Here is a 26841-nt window from a genome sequence, read left to right on the forward strand (position 1 = left end):
TTTTATTTTGCCCATTTAATGTATATCATGTAAGATTCATGAAACATCCTATAAACAGCTATTGATACAGCAATATTACCCGTTATTTACTGCTAGCTTGATCTTTCACTGTTGGAAAGTGTTTCTTGCGCTGTGGATACAGCACAGAAACTGTTCTCTGATGGATGGGCTGTGGGAAAATGTTTCTAATTCATGAAGGAAAGTAGTACCATAATTTTTATGTAGTTCAGTGGATTAATGTAATTTGAAACCAATACTTAGATTTTAATTGTATTTTGAAGCACATTTACAAAAAAAAATACAATGAATGTATTTTCAACCTAACCATAAATCAAATTGGTTTTCCATGCTTCTTTTAATGGCTCTCTGTACAGCCTTCTGCTATACTGTATTGTGAGATGTCATCTGACCTATGGCTGTTCTTACAAAAGCCCTAAGATCTTGTACTTTGTTTCTTTTTGGGTTTTAGTGGCCTTATTTGTAAAGTGAGTGCAGGGAATGAGAATGCTTTTCTGACAACAAATCATTTGGCTACACTTGGAAAATTGGAACCTACTCTAGTACCTTTAGTGATTGCCTTCAGGTACTGGGCAAAGGTAAGAGCAATTTGTATTGCCCCATCTGAGAATAAATATTGAATGAACATTGATACTGTGCTGTATGATTGTAGATATGGTTTAGAAAACAGTTGGAAATTTCTTTAGAAAAAAAGAGTTGGGAAAAGGGTATTTTGTTATAATTTATAAAATTTGTGTAATTGTGTGCTATATAATTGTGTATCAGTAAATTTCAAGAGTGGAATTTTAAGCTTCAGCTAGTGGAAGTCTGCAAGTATACTGCTCTGTTACCAGCAAGTCAGAGCGATGTGTATGAAATTAAATTACCAGTTTCTCATAAACTTAATTCATGATGAAGAAGATGGAGGAAAAAGGTGCTTGTTTCCATGTGTAGATGAAAACTTTCTTGTGAATTAAAGTAACTTGCTCCAAAACTTTGTCTGCCTGCAATTAAAATATTATTTAAGAAAAACATTGAAAAACTTATACTGTATCTACATGTGCCAGTGTTTTTGCAAATGTATTGTATGTTGTCTGTTTTGCCAGGCTGCATGCTGTAGCTGTTACACTGAAAATATGATAGTAATGTGACTACAGTAAATATGCAGGCCTTGAGAACGAGGTCCATCTCACAAGAGGTCAAAGAGTTTATGCCAGTATTTAATGCAACAGACTTCTGAACAGTAATTTAAAGAATATTTTTCACGATATCACTTTAAACTTTAATGATTGTACAATTTATCTTTACAGTTGTGCTGTGTTGATCGTCCTGAAGAGGGAGGCTTGTCACCTTATGTGTTCGCTTTAATGGTTATTTTCTTTCTACAACAGAGGAAAGAGCCTTTTCTACCTGTATATTTGGGATCATGGGTATGTACATTAATATACCAAGTGCTGTCAGTGAGAGGAGTAAGTACTTGTGGTGGTGTGTAACCTGTTAGATTCTTGCTATTCTGAGCAAGCCACAAGCCAGGAATTCTGCAGGAATCCAGAATGAATGTGGATTCATCCCTACTACACCTGACCTTTGTCTGCTTGTCTGCAGACATCCTTACAAAAGGATGCAATTCACAATGCTAACCATTTAATAAGATGTTGCTCCTTTTGTGAATAAGGAGGGCTGGGCATTGCCTAACACCCTTCATAACAGCCTAGCTCTACGTTTCTTCAGCCTTTCTTCCAGACTGTTGAGAACTGTGCATTCACAAAGCTGCATTCCAAAACAACATCTTAGATTTTGACATCTAATTCTTCAAACTGTAGATCATGGTTGAAGAGCACACTGGTGTGGTATCTGCTTAATGGATCAGACTAGGTGTTTGGAGAATGTATTTCTTTGGTTTAGAAGCTGAAATGCGTCTTGATATTGGAAGTTGTACTATAGACACAAACACAGAACACAATTTTCCAGAACACAGTTCGTGGCACATAGCCACCTGCTATATTTGGTGTGTATTTTCCAGGTTCCATAACCAGTTACATGGGTCTTGCAGTTGAAAGTTTCCTTCAGCACATCACTGATGTATTCCCAAAGCCTCTCCACTCTCTGCACTGAATGAGAGAAAAGTCCTACGGTATATGGCCACAGAATAAAAAAAAACAAACATATCAACGCTTGGGTAATATGCAAAGAACAAGGTTTTATGACGTGGATACCTTTCCAAAAGCACTGAATTCTTGATAGCTTTTTGCAGAGAAGTATCAGGAGAGGAGAGAAGCAGACTGAGGCAAATTCTTGGCTTGGAACAGCTATTTTTAAACTCTTGTTTGATTTTGGCTTACTACTGTGGAGGGGAAAGACTTAAAGTTCACATTATTGTTTAGCTGTATTTTTTTTCTTCTGTTTCCTTTAGATTGGAGGATTCTCATTAAACAAATTAATTAATTTTCACCTGAAAGAAGTTGAGAATGATGCTGTGGTTTGGGAACATAACCCCACTGATGATTCTGATTTTCCACAAGAAGCTTCCCCTAGAAGGGGCAAGGTTTGAACCATTTAATTGACTTCTGTAGTAGTCGAGCAGGCAGTGCTGTTCTCACCAAAAAAAAAAAACAAAAAAAAAAAAACAAAACAAAAAAACCCCATCTTCTAGATCTTCAATTTTTATTTTGAGCTTATGTTGCAAGACTGTGAGCTGAACTAAGAGACTGCATGACTGCTTGATACCATGCTTACTGTGCTTGCCTCTTGGCACTAAGAAGCTGCCAGAAAAATAGATGTTATTTCAAACTCTTTGGTAAGACCGAAGTATTTAAATCTGTCAGAGGACAATATAGTGTATAGAGTTGAAGCAGTTTTATTTCAGAATTAGGTAAAGCATATGAAAATACATTTCCTTCTAACTTTGAACTATTCTTACCAATTATGTATTTTGTAATACCTTTGCAAGACACAGTATTGCTATATGATTGCATGTTATCATAGTTAACAGTACAGTTTAGGCTTTGCTAAAAATATAATCCATTTTGTCCAATCAGATTAGATGGACTGTTTTCTTGGAAATTTACAAATTATGGCATAAACACTCAAATAAGCAGTCTGTATTAGTAATGTATAGTATTCTTTATCACTGATGCTGTCTTTCATTTTGAAATTTTGTAATCTGAGTTTATACTGTCTCAGCTTTTTTGCAGCTTTTATTACAACTATGGGGCTATAGAAGCAAGTATATGTTTTTTTAATATTGCATTACAGATTAAAGTAAGGAAGTGTAAGAGGTCAACACCAGTGCTTTAAGTATTATTTAAGCTTTCCTTCTGTGACAGGTTCCCTTAGTATTTGGTTCAGAACAGCAGTGTTCAGCACCTGCTGGTCAGCTCTGGGTGGAACTGCTTCGTTTCTATGCCTTGGAGTTCAATATGTCTGATTTGGTTATCAGCATACGACTCAAAGAAACCGTGTCTCGTGAATCAAAGGACTGGCCAAAAAAGCGCATTGCTGTGGAAGGTACATATATCAACAAACGTCAAAGAGGTGTTGCTTTAATTTACTGTTTTGGCTATTGGCAATGTGGGTAATAACCTGGAATTCTTAAGTATTGGATTGTGTTTCCCGGTAGCATGGTAGAATATGTTTTGGAAAAAAGTCAATTTAATTAATATATGAGTACTTGTTTCAACATTATCCAAAGTAAGTAAGTGGACTTATAAATTCTCCTCAGCACAATTGATAGCGCTAATGTTCAGAGACAGTGTTTTAGAGTAACAGCATATTCAAGATTTGTAAGGATGTAAGTGTATTCTCCTTTTTGAAAAGTTAACTTCTGCACTGCTGGCTCTTTTCCTTTCTACTAGACCCATATTCAGTCAAAAGAAATGTGGCGAGAACCCTGAACAGCCAGTTAGTGTATGAATATATTCTTCACTGCCTGAGGGCAACTTACAAGTATTTTGCCTTGCCTCACAAGAAAAATATAAAATTGAGCAAAAAATCATCTCCAAATGTTAATGAGAAGAAATTCCAAACACTGGACCATGAAAAACATGCTATAAAGCATGAAAATTCTGAGTTGCAAAACATGGATGGTAGAACAAATGCAGCAGTAGTGGAAGATTGCGTAACTGAGACTATAGGTATGGCCCAAGCACATAGAATTGATCCTTCAAAACTTTATGATGGCTCAGAAAGCCTCACAGAAGAAGAACTGCCTGATGATGTAAGTCATTTGGGAATTGCCCATGATGATTCAGACTGTATAATTGAGGAAGTTATTTCTGGAGATAATGAGGATTTTAAACCTAGCTGTGAAGAGACGGAGAGCGGAAATGAAGAGGAAGAAGAAGAGGAAGAGCTTGAACAACAAAAAAGAAGATGGAATAATAACTTGATCACTGAGCAGGGAATAGATGAAGACAGTGACAGTGGAGATCTCCCTGTTACAGCTAATGAGCATGATGTAGAGACATGCAGTACTTCAGACTTGGAAGGTTTTCAAAACACTGCCCTTACGGAGAGTGATGAGTTTGGCTTAGAGTGCAGTGGCATAATGGATAACAAGATTGACATTGATGAGGAAAGCACTGAAGGAACTGATGAACTGGATGAATCCCCCAGAAAATACATACATTCAACACAGAGCCAAATGTTGCAAATTATTAACTCAGATGATCAGGAAGAAGAGGAGGAAGAACCAAGTCTTCTAAAACAGAGAGAGTGTGGTGTTGTTAGAGTTGGAGATGAACTAGATAATGCATACATTGGATCTGGAGATGATGATGATGCACTATCAGAAGATGATGATTTTTCCATCCCCAGTAAATACGAAGGCAAACATTTTGAAGAAGGAGCAGATGGAATGCTGAGGATCAATTTGAGTCAGGAGGATGTTACTGAGAAGAGAAACCTTTTTGAAGAGAATTCAGCAATAGAACAGTATTCAGAATCTGAACTCTTTTATGAATTCAGTAAAACAGCCTTTACAAAGGGCAAGGTAAGCAAGCATGAACATACTGCTTATGTTCAGTTATCATTTACTTATAAGAGAGTTGCTCAAATTCATTAAAGCGTAATAGCTTTTAAAACTAATCTTGCTTTCCATTGATGCAGTCTCCTACAGTGGTATGTAGCTTGTGCAAAAGGGAAGGTCATTTAAAGAGAGATTGTCCAGAAGACTTCAAGAAAATTGAGCTTGACCCACTGCCAATGCTGACTCCCAAGTTCTCAGATATTCTGGATCAAGTTTGTGTCCAGTGTTACTGTAAGTTTTTTTCTTTCCTTTGAATATTGTTGTATAGTAGAAAAAGAACAAACATTTAACAAATAACCACAAGCTACCAGTGTTAAAAGTTTATTTGCTGCGCTACATCCAAATCTCTTGCATACAATTGCAGGACTTTGGAGTAGTTTGCATCTAGAGAAATGGAAACTGCTTAGGTTTATCTTCCACATGCTGGCTGTCTGATTACCCATTAAGGCATCTTAGTATAATTTCAAGTGTTTTAAATTCTGGAGGGTTTTTTGAGTGGTGCTTTTACATTTCTTTGCATTTCACAGAATCATCTGGGTTGCAAAGGACCTCTGAGACCAAGTCCAACCCCTGATCCACTACTACCATGGTTCCTTGACTATGGCACTGAGTGTCACATTCAGTCTCTTCTTAAAAATCCCCAGGGACAGAGAATCCACCACATCCCCGGGCAGCCCATTCCAATGCCTGATCACCCTCTCTGTAAAGAATACTGTTGCTTAACTTCTGGTTTTTAGTAAAGAGCTCTGTGTGCTATGAAAAAAGAAGTCAAAGTACTGTTTCATAACACTTCTCCACTTTTGTTCTTCTCAGAGTGACCCAACTTTCCTCCTTGGCTCTCTCGCTATTTCTGACAAGAAAAAATGCATTATTTCGCTAATTAATGGTTTTTTCGCTAAATAATGTTTTCCTTTGAACAGGTGTTTCTCTTCTACTCATCTTTGCTTCTTTCTTCATATGTGAATCTTCTCTTGCTCTTTCTCTTCCACCCCTTTGAATGATTTAATTTGAATGTTTTATGTTGTGTCTGTACATATCAGTTTGCCTGAATTATTGTAATTTGTTTTGTTTTGTTTTTAAGATGACTTTGCTCCAAATATTGTGGAGGATCAGGCTCGGGAACACATAAGACAAAACCTGGAAAACTTCATTAGGCAGGATTTCCCAGGTAATTAAGCAGTTCTATCCTTATATTTATACTTTGGTATGTATGTATTTTGAGCTTTTTCCAATAAAGCATAACATGTCAGCATAATAAACACTTTAGTTTTGAACATTTCACCTATATTGTTCCTCAGCATTTCTATACTACTTTATACTAATTTCTGGTTTAAGTCTTTTAAGGCTTTGGTTTGTCTTTTGCAACTTAGTCGTATATACAATACATTAATAGGAAGTAACAATGGCAAGTTAAGGAAAAACCAATCAGAGCAGTAGTGGAACAGTCGTATTATTATTGCTTTGGCCTTACTCATTAGACAGATTTCTTCTGTCTGCTTTTAAAACATCAAGCATTTACTGACACTTCCTAGTTTTGGAATATTTTAAAATACAGACACAATATTTGACCTACTTGCAGAATTTCACTGTTTGGATTTTTTTGTTTGTTTCTGGAGTTCTTAGCTGTAACACCTGGACTTCAGTTCATAGTCTTTTAAAATCTTCAAAAGATTTTTTTACCTGGAACCTGGTATGTGGGCATACAATTCCCATATCCTAAAGATCTCTCTGTAGAGAGCAGTCCTACATATTTTACCAGATTTCGTCTTGGACCTGCATGCTGATGATTACTTCACTTGAAAACGTAACTTGTTTCTGGATATCTCAGGCTGCTCATTTGAATTAATAAAAGCAGAGATTCCGTCATCATGATCAAAGTTGATAAGAAAATAAGATTGGATGTACCATAGAAAACCAGTAATGTTTTTATGCCTGTAGTAAAAGACACGCATCTCTATAATTTGAGATTATGAATTACATATATATACACATACATGGTTATAACCTATCGCATCTTTTACAGGAACCAAGCTGAATTTATTTGGATCCTCAAAAAATGGCTTTGGCTTTAAACAAAGTGACCTTGATATTTGTATGACAATGGATGGGCTGGAAACTGCTGAGGTAGTTTAAAAAATTTTAATTAATAGAGGCAAAATTGTATGGTTATGCGCTTCATGTAGTGCAACAGAATTTATTATCTTGTTAAATCTTTTCAGATTAGAAGAAAATATGAGTGGGTCCTTCAAAGACAGATTATTTTAAGGTGTTTTGCTGTTGGTCTAGGCATGAATTTAAGAACTACTCTCAGTAGTCAGTTTTCTTCTTAATTCTGCACTACCGTTACTTCTAACCATAGCTGTGCAGATAAGTAATTCACTTCCTAGCATAAAAGTCTAGAATGGGAGACAGTGAAAAAGGTCATTGATCTCTTTTCATGCATACTATAACCTTTTTATTAGTATATGTTAAGACACTATCTAGTGTCCATTTTGAAATAATTTCTGGCTTCCACTTAATTGTGTATAATATGAAACTCTCAATTACACAGCTTTAAGCTAAATGGCGAGTAATAAAAGTTTTGCCTAAATATGTGCAGCAGATACACTCAACTTTTTTTTCTTAATATCCTAGGGGCTCGACTGCATCAGAATCATTGAAGACTTAGCAAAAGTTCTCAACAAACAGTCAGGTAACTGTCATGAGAATTAATGGTTCAGTTTGTGACTTCAGTTGCTCTAGTGAGAATGTTCTGAGGTGCTATACATTAAAATTATTAAGATAAAACCACTGAAGAGCTTAGTGTTACTAAGAGGTTCTATGTTGAGAACATTTGGATTACTTTTTTCTGCGAAGTTGTAGGTCTGTGAGGTTATAATATTACAGGATGGCACCTGAATTGGACATACAGTATATTTATAACCGATGTACATAAGAACAAACCTTAAGTTAATATTCAGAGTTCGTGTCACTAGTTAAGCTGTATTTCTATATTCAGTGCCTAGTAAGTTAATAGAAAAAGGTAGGCTGATAAAAATTTGCAATGGGAATTCTCTTTTTGCTACAAGAAACTATCATTTCATAGTGCTTGTTTCAGTGTGTCTTGCATGACTTTAATTTAATTGCAGTGAACTATCAGTGGTCTATCAGGTATCAAAAGCTTAATATTTTACTCCAGTTCTAAGCCTTTATTTGTATATATCTAGCAGATTAATCAAGCTGGGCAAATGCCTAAGATCAATATTAAAATATAACTGAAATACAATTTTGCTGTCAACTAAGATTTTCTTCTGTAGCTTTTTTACTACAGTTTGGAGCTATTTGTAGAGTCGTTTGATACATTTACAACTGTATTGCAGTCATTCACTTATTAAACATTTCATCCTAGGCTTAAGAAATGTTTTGCCTATAACAACTGCTAAAGTCCCCATTGTCAAATTTTTCCATGTCAGAAGTGGTCTTGAAGTAGACATCAGTTTATATAATACTCTGGTAAGGTGATCTCCTTTCGGGCTTTTTTTTGTTTGTTTTTGTGTTTTCATGTTTTGCTTTGGGTTGTTTTGGGGTTTTTTTTGTAGAAGACTGTGGGTCTCCTGTGGGTCTGCTTATTGAGCCTGCTTCCAGTTATTTATTGCAGTTTCAGATTTGTGGACAGCCTTTTTTAATTTTACTAAGAACATAGCTGTACAATTGTGACTTTAGAATTGTCTTTTGGCTAATAAAATATTAGTTCTTCAGTAATAGTAAGAAATAGTGGGCTTAGGGTTTTTCTGTACATGAGAGACAAAATAATAAAACTTCAGCTTTCCTACACCCCACTTCCCATCATGGTTCTTGCTTATAGTCTTGAGACCTAGAATTTTAGACTCAGATTGCCTGAACTGGAACAAGTGTTGTAATTTACAATAAAACATGAGTTCTTGGCTAAATATTTTAAATACAAGTTTTGAAGGTTTTTTTGCAGTGTCTCTGAATTTTAAACAGCAGTTCTTTGATACATTATGGGAAAGTAAGTTTTAGAGCCATGTATTAATCTTTCTGTAGTTTTTTATGAGCTCTTTTTTTTTTTATGAGCTCAAGGAGAGCTTGAGGAAGATACCTCAGACACTAAGCAAGCCTGGAAATTATCTTGAAGTTACACACATAGGTCAGTTAATAGCTCTCAAATTTCTGGGCTTGAATCTCTTGGTTTAAGAACTTACCTTCTACCAAATACTTTAAAAATTCAGTAGAATATTGTTACATCCAGCCCCACAGGTGGAGGGGCAAGGTTACTGATTTGTGAATCCGCTTGGTTGGATTAAGGTGCAGCAACACTCTAGATCCATATTTAAATATTAGCTTTAATTATAACTATAGAAGTAATAATTCATAAAGGCTGTCATTATATGTACTTATGAAGACTGATACTTGGGTTATAAAAGTCATGATACAAATCATGGTAGGCCTTGTCTTACTTAATGATGTTAGGAAGGAAAAAGGCGAGAGAGAGTAGGAGGGGAAAAGTTAGGGGGAGAGAGGCAGATCCATCAGTCTCAGTCAAGTCTTGGGCCAGCTAACAGGTGTCCAGGATGGAGAGAGGGAACTCCCCAAACTTTGTTGCTTTCCCCTGTTGGCTCTGGCACTTCTGGAACCTTCAGTCTTAATTGCAACAATGTTTACTGTTGACCTGGTTGTCCCCTCTTGCTTTCTACATCAGCACATGTGCTCATTGCTGGAGGGTTAAGTCTTTCTGGTTCTGAATTGGATCAGTGGTCATGGTCTCCCACTGCCATCTTAACCTTTTTCTCAGTTACAGCAGGTTTTGCTGACTTCATGCCTTGTGGCACAATGTTTTCTCTGCTACCTCTCAAAGTTCCTCTTCAGCTCAATTCTTGTAACTCTTCCCGGTTACATAGGCTCCTGATATTCCTCAACAATCTTCCCTTTGTTTCAATACTCCCTCCTTCCTGAGAGGTTTTGTTTCAGGGAGGAGTTTCTGTGAGTGTTTGAGACATTCCCTCATCACCAGCCGCGCCCTTCTCAGCCAACAGTTCTTTGTGTTGGGGACCACAAATCAATAGCAGTGTCAGCATCACTGCCTTGGTTGACCTGTCCCTTCACTTGGTTTTCTGCATAGGTTACTGAATTACAGAATGTTAGGGCTTGGAAAGGACCTCTGGAGATGATCTAGTGCCTCTCCCTTGCCAGAGCAGGTTCATCTGGAGTAGGTTGCACAGAGTGGGGTCCAGGCAGCCTGTGCTGCCAGTGCTCTGCTTCCCTTACAGTACAGAAGTTCTTCCTTATGTTTTGGTTGCACCTCTTGTGTTCTAGAGTGTGACCATTGCCCCTTGTCACTGGACACTACGTAAGAGTCTGGTCCCATCCTTCTGACACATGCCCCGTGGGTATTTATAAACGTTGAAAAAATCCCTCCTCAGTCTTTTTCAGGTTGAACAGAACCAGCTCTCTCAGCCTTTCTTCATATAGTAGATGGTCCAGTCCCCTAATCATCTGAGAGGCTCTGCACTGTATTCTCTCCACTAGTTGTTTGTCCATCATGAACTGGAGAGCCCAGAGAATTGAATGCAGTATTCCCGATGGGGCCTCACCAGGGCAGAGCAGAAAAGGAGGAGAACCTTACCTGCTTGCAATGCTCTTTGTGGTGCACCCCAGGATGCCATTGGTCTTGGCCACAAGAGCACATTGCTTGCTCATGGTCATCCTACTGTCCACTGGTACTCAGAGTTTTTCCACAGAGCTGTTTTCCAGCAGGTCACCCCTAACCAGTACTGGTACATGGAGTTATTCCTCTCTGGGTGCAGTACCCTACCTTTGCTCTTTGAACCTCGTGTGTTTCTCTCTACCCAGTTCTTCAGCTTGTCCAGTTCATGCTATATGGCAGCACAGCCTTTTGGTGTGTCAGCCATCCCTCCCAGTTTTGTGCCATCAGCAAAAGCGCTGAGGGTACACTCTATCCCTTTGTCCCAGTCATTGATGAATGTATTGAACAGGATGGGACCCAATATTGACCCCTGGGGAACACCACTTGCTACTGATCTCCAGCTAGACTGTGCCACTAATGACAACCCTCCAAACTCTATCTTTGAGACAGTCTTCAGTCCAACCCACTGTCCATTCATCTAACCCACACCTGCCAAGCTTGTGTAGTAGGATGCTGTGGGAGACAGTGTTGAAAACCTTGCTGAAGTCAAGGTAGACAATATCCACTGCCCTCCCTCCCTCTGTCTCTCCAGTCATGCCGTTGTAGAAGGCTATCAGATGAGTCAGACGTGACTACCCTGTCATGCATCTGTGTTGACTATTCCTGATAACTTCATTTTCCTCCACATGTTTTGAGATGATGCCCAGAATTAGCATCATCTTTCCAGGGATGGAGGTGAGGCTGACTAACTGTAGTTTCCTGGGTCTTACAGCTTGCTCTTTTTTGAAGACTGGAATTACATTGACTTTCCTCCAGCCCTCACGCACCTCACCTGTTCTCCAGGACCTTTCAAGGATGATGGAGAGTGGCCCAGCAATGATTTCTGCCAGATCCCTTAGCACTTGTGGTTGTATCCCATCAGGACCCATGGACTTATTGATACCAAATTTACTTAACTGATCTCTAAAGTGATCCTTCTTAAGCAAGAGGAAGTCTTCCTTCATCCAAATTTTCTTTGTTTCCTCCAAAGTCTGAGACTCCTGGAGGCTGGCCTGAATAGGAAAGACTGAAGCAAAAAAAGCATTCAGTAACTATGCCTTCTCTGCATCCACTGTCATTAATGGTTCCCAAGGTTCTCTTTCTGAAGTACTGTTCTGTGAATGCTGCTTCACACCACTTCTGTGCAGATTAAGGGTAATGATCAGCATTTTAACAGAGGAGGGATAACCTCATTCTTAAATGCTTCCTTTCTGAAATAGATTCTGCACAAGGCTTCATATATGCATTTCTTGAGCACACAAAGTTTTTTTGTTTTCATGTTTTCAGCTTATTTCTTCATTCCTTCAAAGCTCCTGTATTTTCGCTAAAACTTTTTTTATTTTTATAGGCTTTGCATAACACAAGACTCCTGTCATCATATGCAGCCATTGATCCTAGAGTAAAATATCTGTGTTACACAATGAAAGTCTTTACAAAGGTATGCATGTATCATATATTCTAGAAGCAGCAGTACCTGCTGCCAGAAACAATAAATGTAAGAGATACCAATCATGTTTCTTTTTCTAGATATGTGACATTGGAGATGCATCACGAGGCAGCCTTTCTTCTTATGCATATACTCTTATGGTGCTCTATTTTCTTCAACAGAGAAATCCACCTGTCATCCCTGTTCTTCAAGAGGTACTATATATAAAGAAAGAAACAAGTATCTGTACACGGTATTGACCAGAAAGATGTCAGTGCTGAGTCTGAAAGGCTCCTTTAATTAATTTAATAATTTGCTTTCAGATATACAAAGAACCGAAAAAGCCTGAAATTTTAGTTGATGGCTGGAACGTTTATTTCTTTGATAAGATAGAGGAGTTGGTGAGTAAATCGGAAAAGTTAACTTGAAATGCTGTTACCTGTAACCTTGCAAATAGAAAATAATTCCTTTTAAAAAACCTTGTCCTCAGATTTGGTGCTTGACTATAGAAATGGAAGCAGAGTAGCTATTACTTTAAAAATTCCATTCTCGTGCTGTAAAACTTTAAGAGTACTACTCACTGGAATTCTTCTGTGAAAAAAAAATCTGCAAAATCTGGAAAAATAAATTTTAAAAATTATTTTAAGGTGGTAATGGTGATTGGTTTGTGTGTGGCATTACTGGGTGGAGATAACTCCTACAAATACCACCAGCATATCTATTCATAGCTGGTTAATCCTGTTCAATGATTTTGTATTAAATAAGCACATAAGGTGAATGAATACATTTTTATACACCAGGCACATCCTACTGTTACAATTTTTATGAATTCTCCATTTTGTTGCTAATATCTTAAAATATATTTAAAAGTCAGTAGAGGATTATTAATACCATTTAAGAAACACATAAGTATTCTGGTGTAAATCAATTAGATTTCTTTATAAAATAAGATGTATGTTGTTTGGCTTTCCAAGTTATGAAAATTATTCTGCTTAATATCAGTAATGAAAGTAAAGATATTTCTGTAATCTTCCAGTCAGATGTTTGGCCAGACTGTGGCAAAAATACTGAATCTGTTGGGCAGCTGTGGCTGGGACTTCTTCGTTTCTACACAGAAGAATTTGACTTCAAAGAGCATGTCATCTGCATTAGGAGAAAAAAACTGCTTACAACTTTCAAGAAGCAGTGGACCTCTAAATACATTGTAATTGAAGGTAAAATACATGAAGTACATAACTATGTGGAATTTCTTTAATGCCATGTGAAAAATTTGCTCTTTCCACAAGGCTTACTTATTTTTATGTTGCTAGATATAAGTTGTTTGCTTATGCAAATTTCCCATTGAGTTTCAGTAGTGCTGAAAATTATTCTTAGCTTTGTGATTTTGCTTATCTGTACTGAAAAGGAGCTGCAAAGATTTCATGCTTGTAATGATGATAGTAACTGAGAAAAATAAATTTAACCAGTCCTTTAGAAAAAAAAAATAGTAATATAGTTGAGGTTTTCTGACAAATACTAAGTTTAGCTGAGTCTGTATTTACATGACCTATTTAATCCTGTGTATGTAGCTTAAGTACAGTTAAGTAACACTATGTTCTCTCAGTGATGAAATGTTAGAGAAATGTTCTCTAAACCACTTTCTGGCCCATATGACTTTTGTGGAAAAAATTCCTTCTTTCTTGCCTGCACATTCACCTTACTCTTCTACAATACTCCAGTCAGTTCAGATGATGGCTGTGATCCTTTGTCCCCTGAGTTAATTTTCTTTCAATACATTTGCAAATGGTTTAATTTCAGTATATTAATTCTGCACTGTGAAAAGCTGCCACAGTGGTTAAACTGTATGCATACGTTGCTGATCTGACCCTGGACTTCAGTAATGCCTGTAATAATTTTTGTACAGATCCCTTTGATTTAAACCACAATCTTGGAGCTGGATTGTCAAGAAAAAGTAAGTATCCTTTTAAGAAATTTGGGTGCAAAATTAAGATCTTGGCTTAGATCTTATTTTACTAGCTTGTTTGTTTGGATGGTGATCTTTTTTTTCTTTCGTAGTGACAAATTTTATAATGAAGGCCTTTATCAATGGCAGGAGGGTATTTGGTACCCCTATAAAAATATTTCCTAAAGAATATCCATCAAAAATGGTAAGTCTACTGCTTCTAAAAGCAGTATATGCATGCTCTTGGGTGTATAAGTTACTACTTACAGGAGTATGGTTACTTTCTCTTTAAGCTCTTCATTTTCAAATTTCAACAGTACTCTAGAAAATTTTTGTAGGAGGTACAAAAACACCAAGTAATATTTTTGTGTTATTTGCATGTAGAATATGCTGGCTTGCAGAACACTAAATTAGAGCTTTGTTGTACTGGCTTAAATATTCTAGTTCCTATCAAAACCAGCTTTTACCATTTCTTAAAACTGCAGTTTCAAAAAAGAGTTTGCAACCTGATGGTCAGCAGGTGGCCTGTAAAGAGGCCAGTGTCTAGTTAATTTCATCAAGTCTTTTGGGCATTCAACTGCACGTAAGGTTTATTCTTCTCTGTGACTCTTAACTGGTGTTTTAACACTTCCTTGATAGCCAAGTTTATTTTCATCTTGAATGCACGATTTCTTCTTCAGGAGTACTTTTTTGATCCAGAGGTGCTAACAGAAGGAGAATTGGCACCAAATGATAGATGCTGCAGAATTTGTGGTAAAATTGGCCATTTCATGAAAGATTGCCCTATGAGAAGGAAGTGAGTACAGCTTTGGCATTTGTGGAACATTTTGGGGGGGTTGTTTATAAGAAATATTAGGATAGTAATACTAAAGTAAAACTTGTACATGCTGTGGACTGTTTCCTTTACTGTTGAAATGAAAACTTATAGATGTCAGTTTTGCTACTGTTCAATAATGCTGGGTTTTTTAATTTTTTAAGTAGTGTTGTTTCACTACTTAACCTTTGACAGCATCATCTGTCATGCTTTAAATGGTGAAACTACTTAACTTATGGTAGGAATACTGACTCTGCAGTTCATTGTGTAGGAAAGCAGTAGCCAATGAGAATCTAAATGCAGAGCTGAATAACTGTGTGCTGTGAAAAGCAGTTATAAAAGCATTTTAGAGTCTATGTTAAAAACTGTAATTAGAAATCACCCACACTTTTATAAAATCATAGAATCATAGAGTACCAGGATGACAGAGACATCAAGCGTCATCTGGTCGTACCTTTCTTGGCAAAAGCCTGGTCTAGACAAGATGGCCCAGAACCTTGTCCAGCTCAATCATAAGCACCCACTGTTGTGGAATCCCCTATTTTCCTCAGATTATTATAATGGCTGATTGTTCTTATGGTGAAAAATTTTCCTCTTACGTTCAGTCAGAATCTCCCCAGGAGCAATTTGCACCCATTACCTCTCATCTTTTCCATGTGACTCCTTGTGCACAGGGAGTGTCCCATCTTCTTTGTAGCTGCCCTGGAGCATGATGGTGAACCTCCCTTAAGCTTTCCTTTCTCTGGGCTGAACAAACCTAACTCTCAGGCTTTCCTTGGACAGCAGGATTTCCAGTCTTTTGGTGAGCTTTGTCTCAGGACCGTCTCAAGCCTGTCTGTATATTTTTGTGTAGTGAAGCCCCAGAACAGAACACGGCATTCCAGGTGTGGACTGACAAGTGCTGAGTAGAGTGGGATAATGATTTCTTTATGTCCACTTGCAGTACCTTTGTTGATGCAACCCAGCATCCTGTTGGCTTTCTTTGCACCCTTCACTCATATTGAACTTGTCCACTTAGGACCCTCAGGTCCCTTTCCTCAAAGCTGCACTCCACCCAGGTAGATCCCAGTTTGTGCTGCACTCGTGGTTTGCATTTTTCAGTTGTGACAGGTTACCAGTTTGAAAAAGAGCTATTTACCACCATCCTTTGAGCATGGCCTGTCAGCCAGTTCACCACACAGACCACTTGACTGCATCATTTTCTCTGAAGAGGTGGCTGTGGGGAGCAATATTGAAAGCTTTGGAGAAATTCAGGTAGCGAATGTCCACTCCTTGCCCTGCATCAACTGAGCAGGTTACTTTGGCATAGAAGGTAAACACGTTTGTCAAGTATGATTTGCCTCCGGTGAATCTGTGCTGGCTTTTTCCAGAAACATGCTTCATTTGACTTGTGACAGTCCCCAGGAGGATTTGTTCCATAACTGTGCCAGAGATTGAAGTAAGAATGATGGGCCTATGATTTCCTGGATCCTCCTCAAAGACTTTATTATGGAGAGTGACCTCACAATTACATTATCCAGCACTCAACACCCTTGAGTGGTTGGCATCTGGGCCCATTCATTTGTAAAGGTCAAGCTCCTGTAACAATTGCCACTTCCTTCACTGATGATGGGTTAGTGTTTGCGTCAGACTGGATTTTTGTTTGCAAGCCTGGAGCCCAACAGTGGTAAAGACAGAGGAGTGGGAAGTGTTGAGAACCTCTGTCTTTTCAGTGTTGGTGAGTATCTCGCCTTTCTTGTTTAACAGTGGGCAAATATTTTCCTTCTGGTTCTCCTTGTTGTTCATGTAGCTGAAGAAGCCTTCCATGTAGTTAATGACATATCTGACCAATTTCAATGTGAGCTGAGCTTTTGCTTTTCTAATTGCATCTCTACATGCCTTGGCAATGCCCTTGTAGTTCTCAGTGGATATTTGTCCTCTTTTCCATCTATGGTATGCTCCTCTTTTCCATCTCTAGTGTGCTTTCCTTTTGGTTTTTGGCAGACTCAAAAGGTTAAGGTTAAACCACATGGGTCTTCTGCTCCACCTACTTCACTCATCTTCAAAGTGGATGAACAGGTTTTGTACTTCCAGGAAAATGTTCTTGAAAAACTTAGAGCATTCACTGGTTCCTTTGTCTTCTGAGGCATGCCCAGTCAGTGCCTTGGTAGTACTTAATGGGTTTTCATCTGCTTTTCCATGTCTGGTGCTGGAAGAAAAGAAGCAGCAATAGTTTCCACCTGCATACACAGGTACTGGTAGTCTTCGTTGATTCTGCCCAAGTTCCATCTTGTAATATTTGTGCCCACATGAAAGAGTGTCAATGGATAGTGTACTGTGCACTTGAGAAGTTGTGGCACCACCTCAGCAACATCTTGGACCTTAGCTCCCAGAAGGCAGTTACCACAAAGACCTCTTGAGCTGGTAGAGTGACTATGCCCTCCCTTCCTGTGCAAATGGCCACACCACATCCTGACTGACACACCACGTTCTATTTCCCTGCTCTGCTAGCGACATTCCTGATTGCTTGTACTCACTCAAGTGCTTTCCATAAGCCTGAAGGTGCTCATGGTTGCTCTGGCACTCCCAGGTGTCATCAGCATCTCCTGTAAGATCTGCTGGTTCACAGCAAGTCTCCCTGCTGCCCTGACATTTCTCTACCTCAGGAAAATTCACTGTGTGCTGAGATCTGCTCTGCTGTGGGTCAGGCTGGCATCATAGCTGCTCCCATCAGTGACTCACTGCTGGGTTCTGTTACAGTGTGTTTAGATCTGTATAGGTGATTAGGTAAGTTGCTCAGGATCAGAAGAAGCAGCCTTTCTGCTACACAATAGAGAATTGTGAACTTACCTTGTTGAGAGTGTTGGAATTTATTTAACTTCAGCAAATTAAAGTATAGTAGCTGATGCTAGTTTGAAAATAAAGCTGAAGGTAGTTTGAAAACCTTCTCGGTATCTGTCTAAGATGGAATGAATTTTTAATCTTTCATTCTGAAGTGTTCATTGCCCATGTGCAGCTATGTTCTGTACAGCATTAGAGCAAAAGTTAATGGGTTTTTGTATCCAAGACCACAAATGCCTTATGGAGTAACACAACTGATAGACCTGAGTCCTCTGTCCAGCCATTGCAATGTGAAATGCCATCTGTGGAGGGCACGCTAGTTGGCTGCTTTCTGTCATCACTTACTGTTCCCCCAGCACCTCCAGTTGCTCTGTAAGAGATATTGGAGCACATACCTGCCCTTGTCTGGTAGTACTTAGCTGTGGACTGGAGTTGTTTCTGATCTTGTTCTTTTGGTTGGTTGGTTTTTTTCTGAACCTGATGCCCCGTTTTCCTTAACAAAGTTCTGTAGCAGCGAGCTCCGTAAGTATGCTCACTGATCTGTAAAGTAGTACTTCTTTTTGCTCTGTTTAAATGGAATCTCGTTTTAGTTTTCTAAGTATTACATAGTTGCAGCCTTTTGGGCTTAGTTGCTAACACTACTGCCTTGATGATTAGGTAAGCCTTCATTGTGTTCACCTTCTAGCTTCTCTCCAGGTATGTGAGTTACAGCCTTTTTGGTCTCTCTTCCTTAAACACTTGATCTCCTCCATTTTAGCTGCCTTTCTATGTATTCTTTGACTCAACTTCTTCCTTAAAATACAGAGACCAGTCCAACATGTAGTACTGAGATGTTAAGCACACATGGTTTTATGTATGCAACAAAATTATGTCTTCTATCTGTTCTTAGTGTATTCAACCTATCACTACACTCCTTGATCCAAATTTTTCTCCAGCTTTCCTGTAGGCCACATTCAGGTACTGGAAAGCCACTAGGAGGCCTCCCCAGAGCCTTCTCTTCTCCAGGCTATAAACCACCTGCTCTCTCAGCCTGCTGTCATGGAAGACATGCTCCAACCCCGTGTTTGTTTTTGTGACCCTCTTCTAAACTAGCCCCAGCAGCTCCATGTCCTTCTTGTGTTGGGAACCTCAGAACACAGCAGAGTAGAGGGACAGAATGACTTCCCTCACTCAGCCTGCTGGCCATGCTTCTTTTGAGGCAGCCCAGGGGTGACCTTCACTGAGTAGTGAGCATATATTGCTGGTTTATATTCAGTTTTTCATCCACCAGTACCTCCCAGGTCCTCCTCACAGTTCAGCAGGAAGCAAAATTTGTGATCAAATGGTACAAGAGGAAAAAAGCAAAACCAAAACAACCTTAGGCCTATTTTTAAACATCATTGGCATTAGCACTGTTTGGTAGGAGAGTCAAAGGGACAAGTACATTAATTCACTTTATTTAATCTGCTGAAGAAATATCTGAAATACATATATTGTCTGCAGACAATATTTGGTTTCCATTTGTTTTTTATATATGTATCCATGGAAGGCCTATGAACTCTGCAGCTTTTTTTTTCTCTTGCAGACTAAGACGACGTCGAGATTATGAAGATACCAAAAATCAGAGGTATGCAGAAATTAAGGAGAAAAGAAGCACAGAGGACAAGGAAACTCAGAATAAAACAACAGAAAAGGAGAGCTCAGTCAAGGATGGAAAGTTGCACCTCTGTACACCTCAGAAGAGGAAACAAGCACGGGTAATAGTGGAAACTGGAAGAGAAAAGACTCCCAGGCAATCAGCAGAGAAGTGGAAGCGCCTGGAAGACAGGGACTTGAGAGAAAAACGTTGTTTCATCTGTGGAAGAGAAGGTCATATTAAAAAGGAATGCCCACAGTATAAAGGAACTGCAGGTATGAAACTGTTGCTGGTATTTTAACAGGGTTGAGGTTGATAACAGGAAAGGTTTTTGCTTTGACTAGCATCTCATAAATGCTATCTTTTTTCTTTCTGGAATGTAGTCAACACTTAGTTTTCACTTTATCCTTTCAGAACCTTACTGAATCCTAAAATATCTGACGTGATTTCTCTTAGCAGGTATTGTGCTTGTAATAGAAAGGGTATGAGTGCATCATGATTGAAACAAAAGGTAGCCCGATAGCTCTTCACACCGCCTGAATCTGGATTTCTCCATGAAGACCCTAAAGTTACTAAGGAAGTGTACAGATTGCTCAGATGGAATACTGGTAGAATGAAATAAATAAAGGAATATTCCCACTGACCCAGATGTGAGGGATAGAGCAAGATGTTTCAATTTACATGGAGTCAGTTTGCCACTTAGTTTTACAGACAAACTACAAAAATGCCCCTAAATCCAAATCCTGTCTGACAGACCTGAACAAAATAATGAAAACCTTAGCAGTATCTAAGTCATGCTTCAGAGAAGACAAAACTCTCATCATCGCTGTTGTAGAGGAAAATCATTCCAAGATAAAACAGACTTCTTAAGACAGTGAATGGTACTTAGAGTTACCTTTCAAAGGAGCACAGTATTATTTTTTCCCTACAGATAAACAAACCTAGGAACACCTAAGTTCATTCTGGAAACATTTGCTCTACGCATAATTTTGACCTCTTCAAGTAAGAAATAGGAATCCCTTGTATAAATATAATTTCAAACCAGCTCTTGTATAGTAGCAAAACATTCCATCTGACTTAGATCAGGAGACTCTTCTTAATCAGATGCAATTGGTGGAAGAGGGTATGAGACTGTGCTAACAAAGTACTGGAAGTGGAAGGAAAAATGGTGCAAATCTGTTCAGAACTTTCAAGGTATTCAGAAGTTTTACTAGTTAGACCACTAGAAGTGTTGAGTGAGCAGAAAAGATGTTTAAAAATTGCAGCCACATTTTATTCAGCTTCTGACAGTGTATTCCAAGTCAAATTTAACTGTTGAGTTTCTTTTATTTTTGACTTTGTCTTGATTAGCATTTCCTTCTGTCATGCCATTAGCTGTGGTACTGAGATTGCCAAGGTAAAGGGCAGTATGCCCAACTAGTCAATATCATTGGTGGTATTTATAACTTTGATCATATGAGAGCTATGCTGAGGCTGTAAAGTGCAGATATCTAAAATAATGAATTCTGGACTAGGCATTTTTGTCCATTATCTGTATTTTGTGAATTCCAGTATTTGATTCTGAAGAGAACTGCTGTATGTTGGGCTTTTTTTTTTTTTTTTTGCTTGCTTAGTGCCTGAAGTGTTCTGTAGTTGAATACAAGACTATGAACAACTGGACCCAAGAGTTAAAACTTCATTCTTCTCTCATTTTGTGAGATTCACTTAGCACCATATCTTCATTCATTCTCTGATGTTCCCTGTCTATCAGTGATACTGGAGAAACATGCAGAGTTTAATTTACTGTAGGTTCTTAACTTAGATATTTATCTATAGATGCATCTCACCTCATTGAGCCAGCTCTCCATGTTATAAAACTGAGGGAGATTATGTAGTCGTAAGTACTATGAAGGTAGATTGCAAATATTTTGATATTTTTATACCTGAAATGGAAACTAGTATCAAATTAGCAAATCTTTGTTATGATCTTTTCAGGTAGTTCAAAACCAGAAATGTTGTGTGGATCCCCTTCTTTACCAAGCACTGTCAAACATGCTGGTAGATTAAATCAGGTAATCACCAAGTGTCCTTTTTCTTAGATATTTTTCTCTTTAAATATATTTATGTCTGGATAAAGTAACTAAAAAAAGCTTTACTTAACCTTTTAAAGAGAACTTTTTTTTTTTTTTTTTTTTTTTTGGTATTGTGGAATTTTGTTAGTTCATCAATGTGCATTTTTTTACAGGGAGTGCTTATACATGAAGAAAAAAAGAAACAAAAAGGAAAAATATTTTTGAGTCCCCAGTCAGGTTAGTACATCTTCATTTAAATTCAGAAATCCTGCATAGAAACATACATTCTTAACTTGCTTTCCCTATCAGTCCTTGTGGGAAACACAACTTGCTTGGACAGGTTGCTTGGTAGTTGTGAAGTGAAGCCACATACTTTTTTTACTGAAAAGGGGTGCCTTTTGTCAGTTCTGTTTTGGAAGCAAAACTTAGGCATGTCTGCACTGTACATTTTTTCTCTAACTCACAGATTTACCTTGAAGAAGGGTATGTTGGATTTTTACCAATCTCCTCTCTTCTGTTCTGGCATACATAGGGTGCTCTTTTCCTTCTGAGATGTTGTGGAACAGTTTCTCATGAGGCTTCCTCAGAGGAATTGTCTAGAATTTCACATGATCAGCTAACTTAGGAAAGACTATCAAAGCACATCAAATGCAAAGAAGTTAAAATTACAAACAGCAGTCAGACAATCATATAAAGGCCTTTATGTACTCTCTGGATCAGAAATGTTTTATGTTAGATGCAGCTAGGTTTTATGTTTGTGCAGCTTATTAACAGTAATTTCACACACTGGTAAGTAAAATGAAGATTTTTAAAGCATGTAATTTTTTAGACTTAGTGTAAAGTAATTAGAGTAATTAGAGTTTCTACTGCAACTTTGCAAATTTTTAGCAGGTGGTTCTTTCAATAAAATACGGAAATCTCTTTTGGGGCACCCAAAGCCTTTAAGTAGCTACCTAAGTAGCCTTTACAAGCTTTGGAAAACTAAACTGAATTAATCAAATTAAATTCTTGGAAGAACACAGTATTTCCTGTTCTCATTGCAAGGCTTTTTCAAATCTAAGTTTGGAGATTTTAAACATGAAGTGATTTGTCAGTAAGTGTTTAGTTGAAAACAATGCTAGTTTTCAATTTTGTATTCCACTGTGTCCTACTGTCTCCCAGCAGGAAATGATGTAAAGTTGATTTAGGTGTGCTTTCATTATAGTTTGACATAACAGTAATTTTCCCCTGATTGCTTCAGTTGTTTTATATTTTTTTTCCAAAACCTTTCAAGTGTAATGCTTTCTTCCTATCAATCTTAGGCAGCCTTTCCAATAAATATATGACTCAGGGAAAAGCCTCCCAGAAGAGGACCCAACAAGAATCGTGAAGGATATAAAGCACTGTTAAATTGCAATACAGGCCCTTCATTCATCTAAGAAATGTTCTTCGGCTATGGCACCTGGATTCACAGGACAGCAGCACAGACAACCTTCAACTTAAGTTTAATGATTTAGGAGTTTTTTATTTTAGGATGCTAGTACAAGAAACAGTGGATTTTAATATGGACCTCTGCCCTTGGATTGTTTGAGCATTTTAATATAAAGTCATTATGTTTTGTATTTGTTTACTAGGTAAATCAAAAAGGGCAGGTACAAAAAACTGGATCCTTCTCAAGGTTTTGTCATTCCACCTGGCCATTTTAAAATGCACTAAAATTGTGTGCAAGCCAAATACATTTTCTTCAAAAATTGATTTTTTTGAAGGAGCAAATAATATTTATTAATGTTGATTGTTTACGAATCTTTGTGTTTAAAATGTTTGTAGATTGCTACTTTATTTTTTTCCCTACAGAGAAGTGAAAACATAGACTCTAGTAAACATATGTAAAACTCCATCAACAAGCAATGCCATTGAGATTCCTTGAGATTTTTCTGTTCTGTGATTTTTGTGGGAGTTCATTTGCTGCTGTTCTTGCGGACAAGAAAAAAGACTAAGGAACAGGTCAGTCCTGTTTGATGCTGCTAAGAATCTTTTTCAAGGCCTCGGGGATACAGACAAAAATGCTTTATGGAATAGAGGTATTATATTTGGCAACTGAGGAAAATACATGTCCATTTTCATAAAATGTGAAGAAGATACTTGTACCAGCCAAGAATTTAAATAGTAGTATGAACTCAGGCTTTACTTGAAGTCCTTCCACAGCTGGTAATGTACTGTCTTCCCTTGTTCAGGAAATAATTAGTTACACAGTAAAGTTGAAACCACTGTTATTTATGACTTTGAAATAAATTTTAAAAAGTAAAAAACAGGCTTAAGTTTCTGTATTTCTTTTTAAATTGTACCTTTTGTTGTTCCTGACTTCAATGTGGAATGACTGGAAACTTATTAGAATGACCTGGTTATTAGAAATGTCATGTTTGGTTTTTTTTCCTTATCCATTTATTTTTATTAAACTTGAAAGCTAGACTAAACAAAGTGGTCTTAACAGAACTGGAATCCTAACTTCAGTTTTGGTTTTCATCCATCTGTAGCTAGAAATCTGTAAAGTTCTAGGTATGCAACTTCTGCAAAAAAAATTCCTTTGTCTTCTTTCCTCAGCATGTTTTCAAGCAAAATACTAGCCAGCAACAAACAGAAAATAATTCCATCCTTGTCTGCTATAGCATATTTCATCAAATGAAATTAAGTCACTTTTTGCCTCAAAAAAGTTAATTGTTTTTCATTCATATCTAAAAAAAAAAAAGGCTGGCATGCCTTTAGCCCTCTGTATTGAGAGTTACTTTCAGTTTTGCTGACTGGAATGAAATGTGTAAATCTGTAAATCTCTAAGGTACTATGGCATAATCTCAAAGACCAAGTTGTTTTATTTAAAAAACTTTTGATTTATGCATACTCACCTTCTTCCATTTGTGATACCTTGCAGTCTAGTGGTGAAGCTTTTTCAAATGTGAAGTTTCTAAACTCACATCTGAATGAAAATCATTATGCAGATATACCAGTTTTCTCACTTTGAAGCTTATGCTTCCTTATGCAACTAAAATGCTATATAATTACTAATTCCACAGCCCTAAAATGAATCCCCCCAAACTTGACTTATGTATTACAAGAATTAAACCAGTAACTAATAATTCCTTTTGTTTGTTTAAAGTCATTGAAGAGCATGGTTGTAATTTACAGCATAGTATGTCACACAGAATAAACACAGTGGAGGAGGCATACATATCTGTTGGATTAATTTGTTGTAAAATTTAGTAAATTGACTGAAAATTTAAATTGAAGAAAATTAGGTTCTTCATAATAATTCTTGATATCCAAGGTCCTGCTTGCCTTATGGAAGTATGTTCTCAGGGGAAGCAAATTTACACAGGCAAGTACTGTGAAAGGACAGACTGCACTGATAAATTTATAGATAAAGAACAACGTATCAAAATTAATAGTAGTAAACTGAAATAAGGGTTTATAGCTAAATTTATGTCAAATTTAGTATTTATTTCTTGTATTTATGTTGTAAATTTATTAGTACATCTAATAAAATTTAGAAATAACTGTCCAAAAAAAACAGTTCTTGTGGAACCACCTATATACTCAGCTATGACAATATAGAGGGACACTGAGTTTTTAGAACTGTTGATTTGTGCTACTTTTTTGTTTGGGGGAAAAAAAAATAAATTAAGTGCTGTTGTCATATTTCAAAGGAATTTCACTTGCTTTTGATGTCCCTGTGTCCAAAGGTGGAAATGTCTTGTGCTACAAGTACTTAGTTACGAGTGCTGAAAAAACCAGAAAGGTAAAATTTTCTTTCTGGTATGCAGCAGTTAACTGTCTTGAGCATGGAATTTAATCTTAGTTTGCTCTGATTAACACATGTTCAATTCCCCTAGCTTGCTTTTTCTTGTGAGATTGTCCCAGCTGCATTTCAGACAAGTTTCTCATCCGTTAAAAATTTTATTCAAGAACTGCAGAAGCTACTTTGGAAATTATGTTTGCTAGTAACTTTTGGGGGCCTGAAATAACTCTGTTAGCAAGTTGCCATTCTAAAAAGAATTATTTTTCCTATACTAAGGAAATTATCAGTAATACTTTTAATTCACTCGAACTATTTAGATTATAATGCTGACTTTTGCTTTTATTGTACTGAATCACTGAAAATGTTTTGGGTTGGAAGGGGCCATAAGGATCATCTGGTTTCAGCCGCCTGCATTGGCCAGGACACCTTCCACCAGACCAAGTTGCTCAAAGCCCCATCCAACCTGCCTGTCACAGTTTAACACTGGGCTGGCAATTGAATGACAGATGCTCTCTATTAATCCCCCTCCCTGACAGGGAAAGGAGAGAGAATAAAAGGAAGAGAACTGCTGGGTTAGAAACTAAACTACACAACTTTAATAAAACAGTAATGACAAAAAAGGAAAAATAATTAAATATTTATAAATATACAGAAAGATGATACCACATTCCTCCCCCATTTCCCTGAGTAACACTGACATTACCACCCAGGCTGCAGGGCAGCCCTGGGAAAGTCCAGGCTGGACTCCTGGAGTCAGCAGCAGTCGGGAGCTGGAGGCAGGAACACAGATTCAAGAGGGCATGGAGTGGGACCACAGGCAGTTGGAATCCTCCCAAGATGCTGAAGCAAACAGGAACAGGTGAAGAACAACCAAAGGGGTTTGACCCTCATGATCCCTCAAATTTATACTGGTTATGATGCATATGGGATGAAATATTCTGGTTAATTTTGGCCACTTGTCTTGTCTGCTACTCCCTAAAGGAGGTGTGAGTTAAGGTGACCCCTTAACTCCCTTTCTCTTTCTGGAACATAAGATGTCCTTCAGAACCCAGCAGTGGCCTTGGTTCTGCAGAACATTCTCTAGCTGCTTAAACATCAAGTGTTACCAGTTCTAGAAGCAGACACTGACTGAGAAACTTGCTGTTAATTTCAGCAAGTGCAGCCACTTACAAGAGACTTAGATGAAGGTCAAATTACAAGACAGAAAATTAATTCTATCCTAGCACAAACCAGGACACTGGCCTTCAACACTTCCAGGGATGAGGCATCCACAGCTTCTCTGGGCAACATGTTCCACTGTCTCACCCCCCTTATGGTCAAGAATATCTTCCTAATGTCTATCTTAAATATACCTGCTTCCAGTTTAAAGTCATTACCCTTTGTGCTATCACTACACGTTCTTCCCAAGCTTTTCTGAAGGCTCCCTGGAGCCTTCTTTTCTCAAAGCTGAACAACCCCAATTCTCTCAGCCTGTCTTCATAGAAGTTCCCCAGCCCGTGGCCTTCATCTGGACTTGCTCCAAGATCTCTATGTCATTCTTACATTGGAATCTCCAGAGATAGACACAGTGCTCCAAGTAGGATCTCACTAAAGCAGAATAGAGGGGGAGAATCACCACCCTTGACCTGCTGGAAACCTCTTTTGATACAGCCCAGGACCTGGTTGCCATTCTGGGCTGAGTGAAAATTTCTGGCTCAT

The 26841-nt window shown here is 37.8% G+C and overlaps 1 protein-coding gene across 1 annotated transcript in view; it reads left to right on the forward strand.

Moving 5' to 3' along the window:
* Positions 1 to 23626, forward strand: part of TUT7 (terminal uridylyl transferase 7) — a 37163-nt gene extending 13537 nt beyond the window's left edge. Inside the window, exons 9-29 of the mRNA XM_071731710.1 lie at positions 470 to 596; positions 1308 to 1427; positions 2411 to 2542; positions 3324 to 3504; positions 3852 to 4987; positions 5104 to 5254; positions 6105 to 6191; positions 7047 to 7147; positions 7658 to 7715; positions 8412 to 8515; positions 12055 to 12144; positions 12234 to 12347; positions 12456 to 12533; positions 13169 to 13346; positions 14036 to 14083; positions 14188 to 14279; positions 14755 to 14870; positions 19273 to 19598; positions 21298 to 21374; positions 21548 to 21611; positions 22676 to 23626. Of these exons, the coding sequence (XP_071587811.1) occupies positions 470 to 596; positions 1308 to 1427; positions 2411 to 2542; positions 3324 to 3504; positions 3852 to 4987; positions 5104 to 5254; positions 6105 to 6191; positions 7047 to 7147; positions 7658 to 7715; positions 8412 to 8515; positions 12055 to 12144; positions 12234 to 12347; positions 12456 to 12533; positions 13169 to 13346; positions 14036 to 14083; positions 14188 to 14279; positions 14755 to 14870; positions 19273 to 19598; positions 21298 to 21374; positions 21548 to 21611; positions 22676 to 22743 (3448 nt within the window). The 3' untranslated portion in view covers positions 22744 to 23626. The remainder of the gene's footprint in view (positions 1 to 469; positions 597 to 1307; positions 1428 to 2410; positions 2543 to 3323; positions 3505 to 3851; positions 4988 to 5103; positions 5255 to 6104; positions 6192 to 7046; positions 7148 to 7657; positions 7716 to 8411; positions 8516 to 12054; positions 12145 to 12233; positions 12348 to 12455; positions 12534 to 13168; positions 13347 to 14035; positions 14084 to 14187; positions 14280 to 14754; positions 14871 to 19272; positions 19599 to 21297; positions 21375 to 21547; positions 21612 to 22675) is intronic.
* The last annotated feature ends 3215 nt before the right edge of the window (positions 23627 to 26841 follow it).

The sequence above is a fragment of the Heliangelus exortis genome, chromosome Z, assembly GCF_036169615.1.
Source record: "Heliangelus exortis chromosome Z, bHelExo1.hap1, whole genome shotgun sequence".
Classification (NCBI taxonomy): Eukaryota; Metazoa; Chordata; class Aves; order Apodiformes; family Trochilidae; genus Heliangelus; species Heliangelus exortis.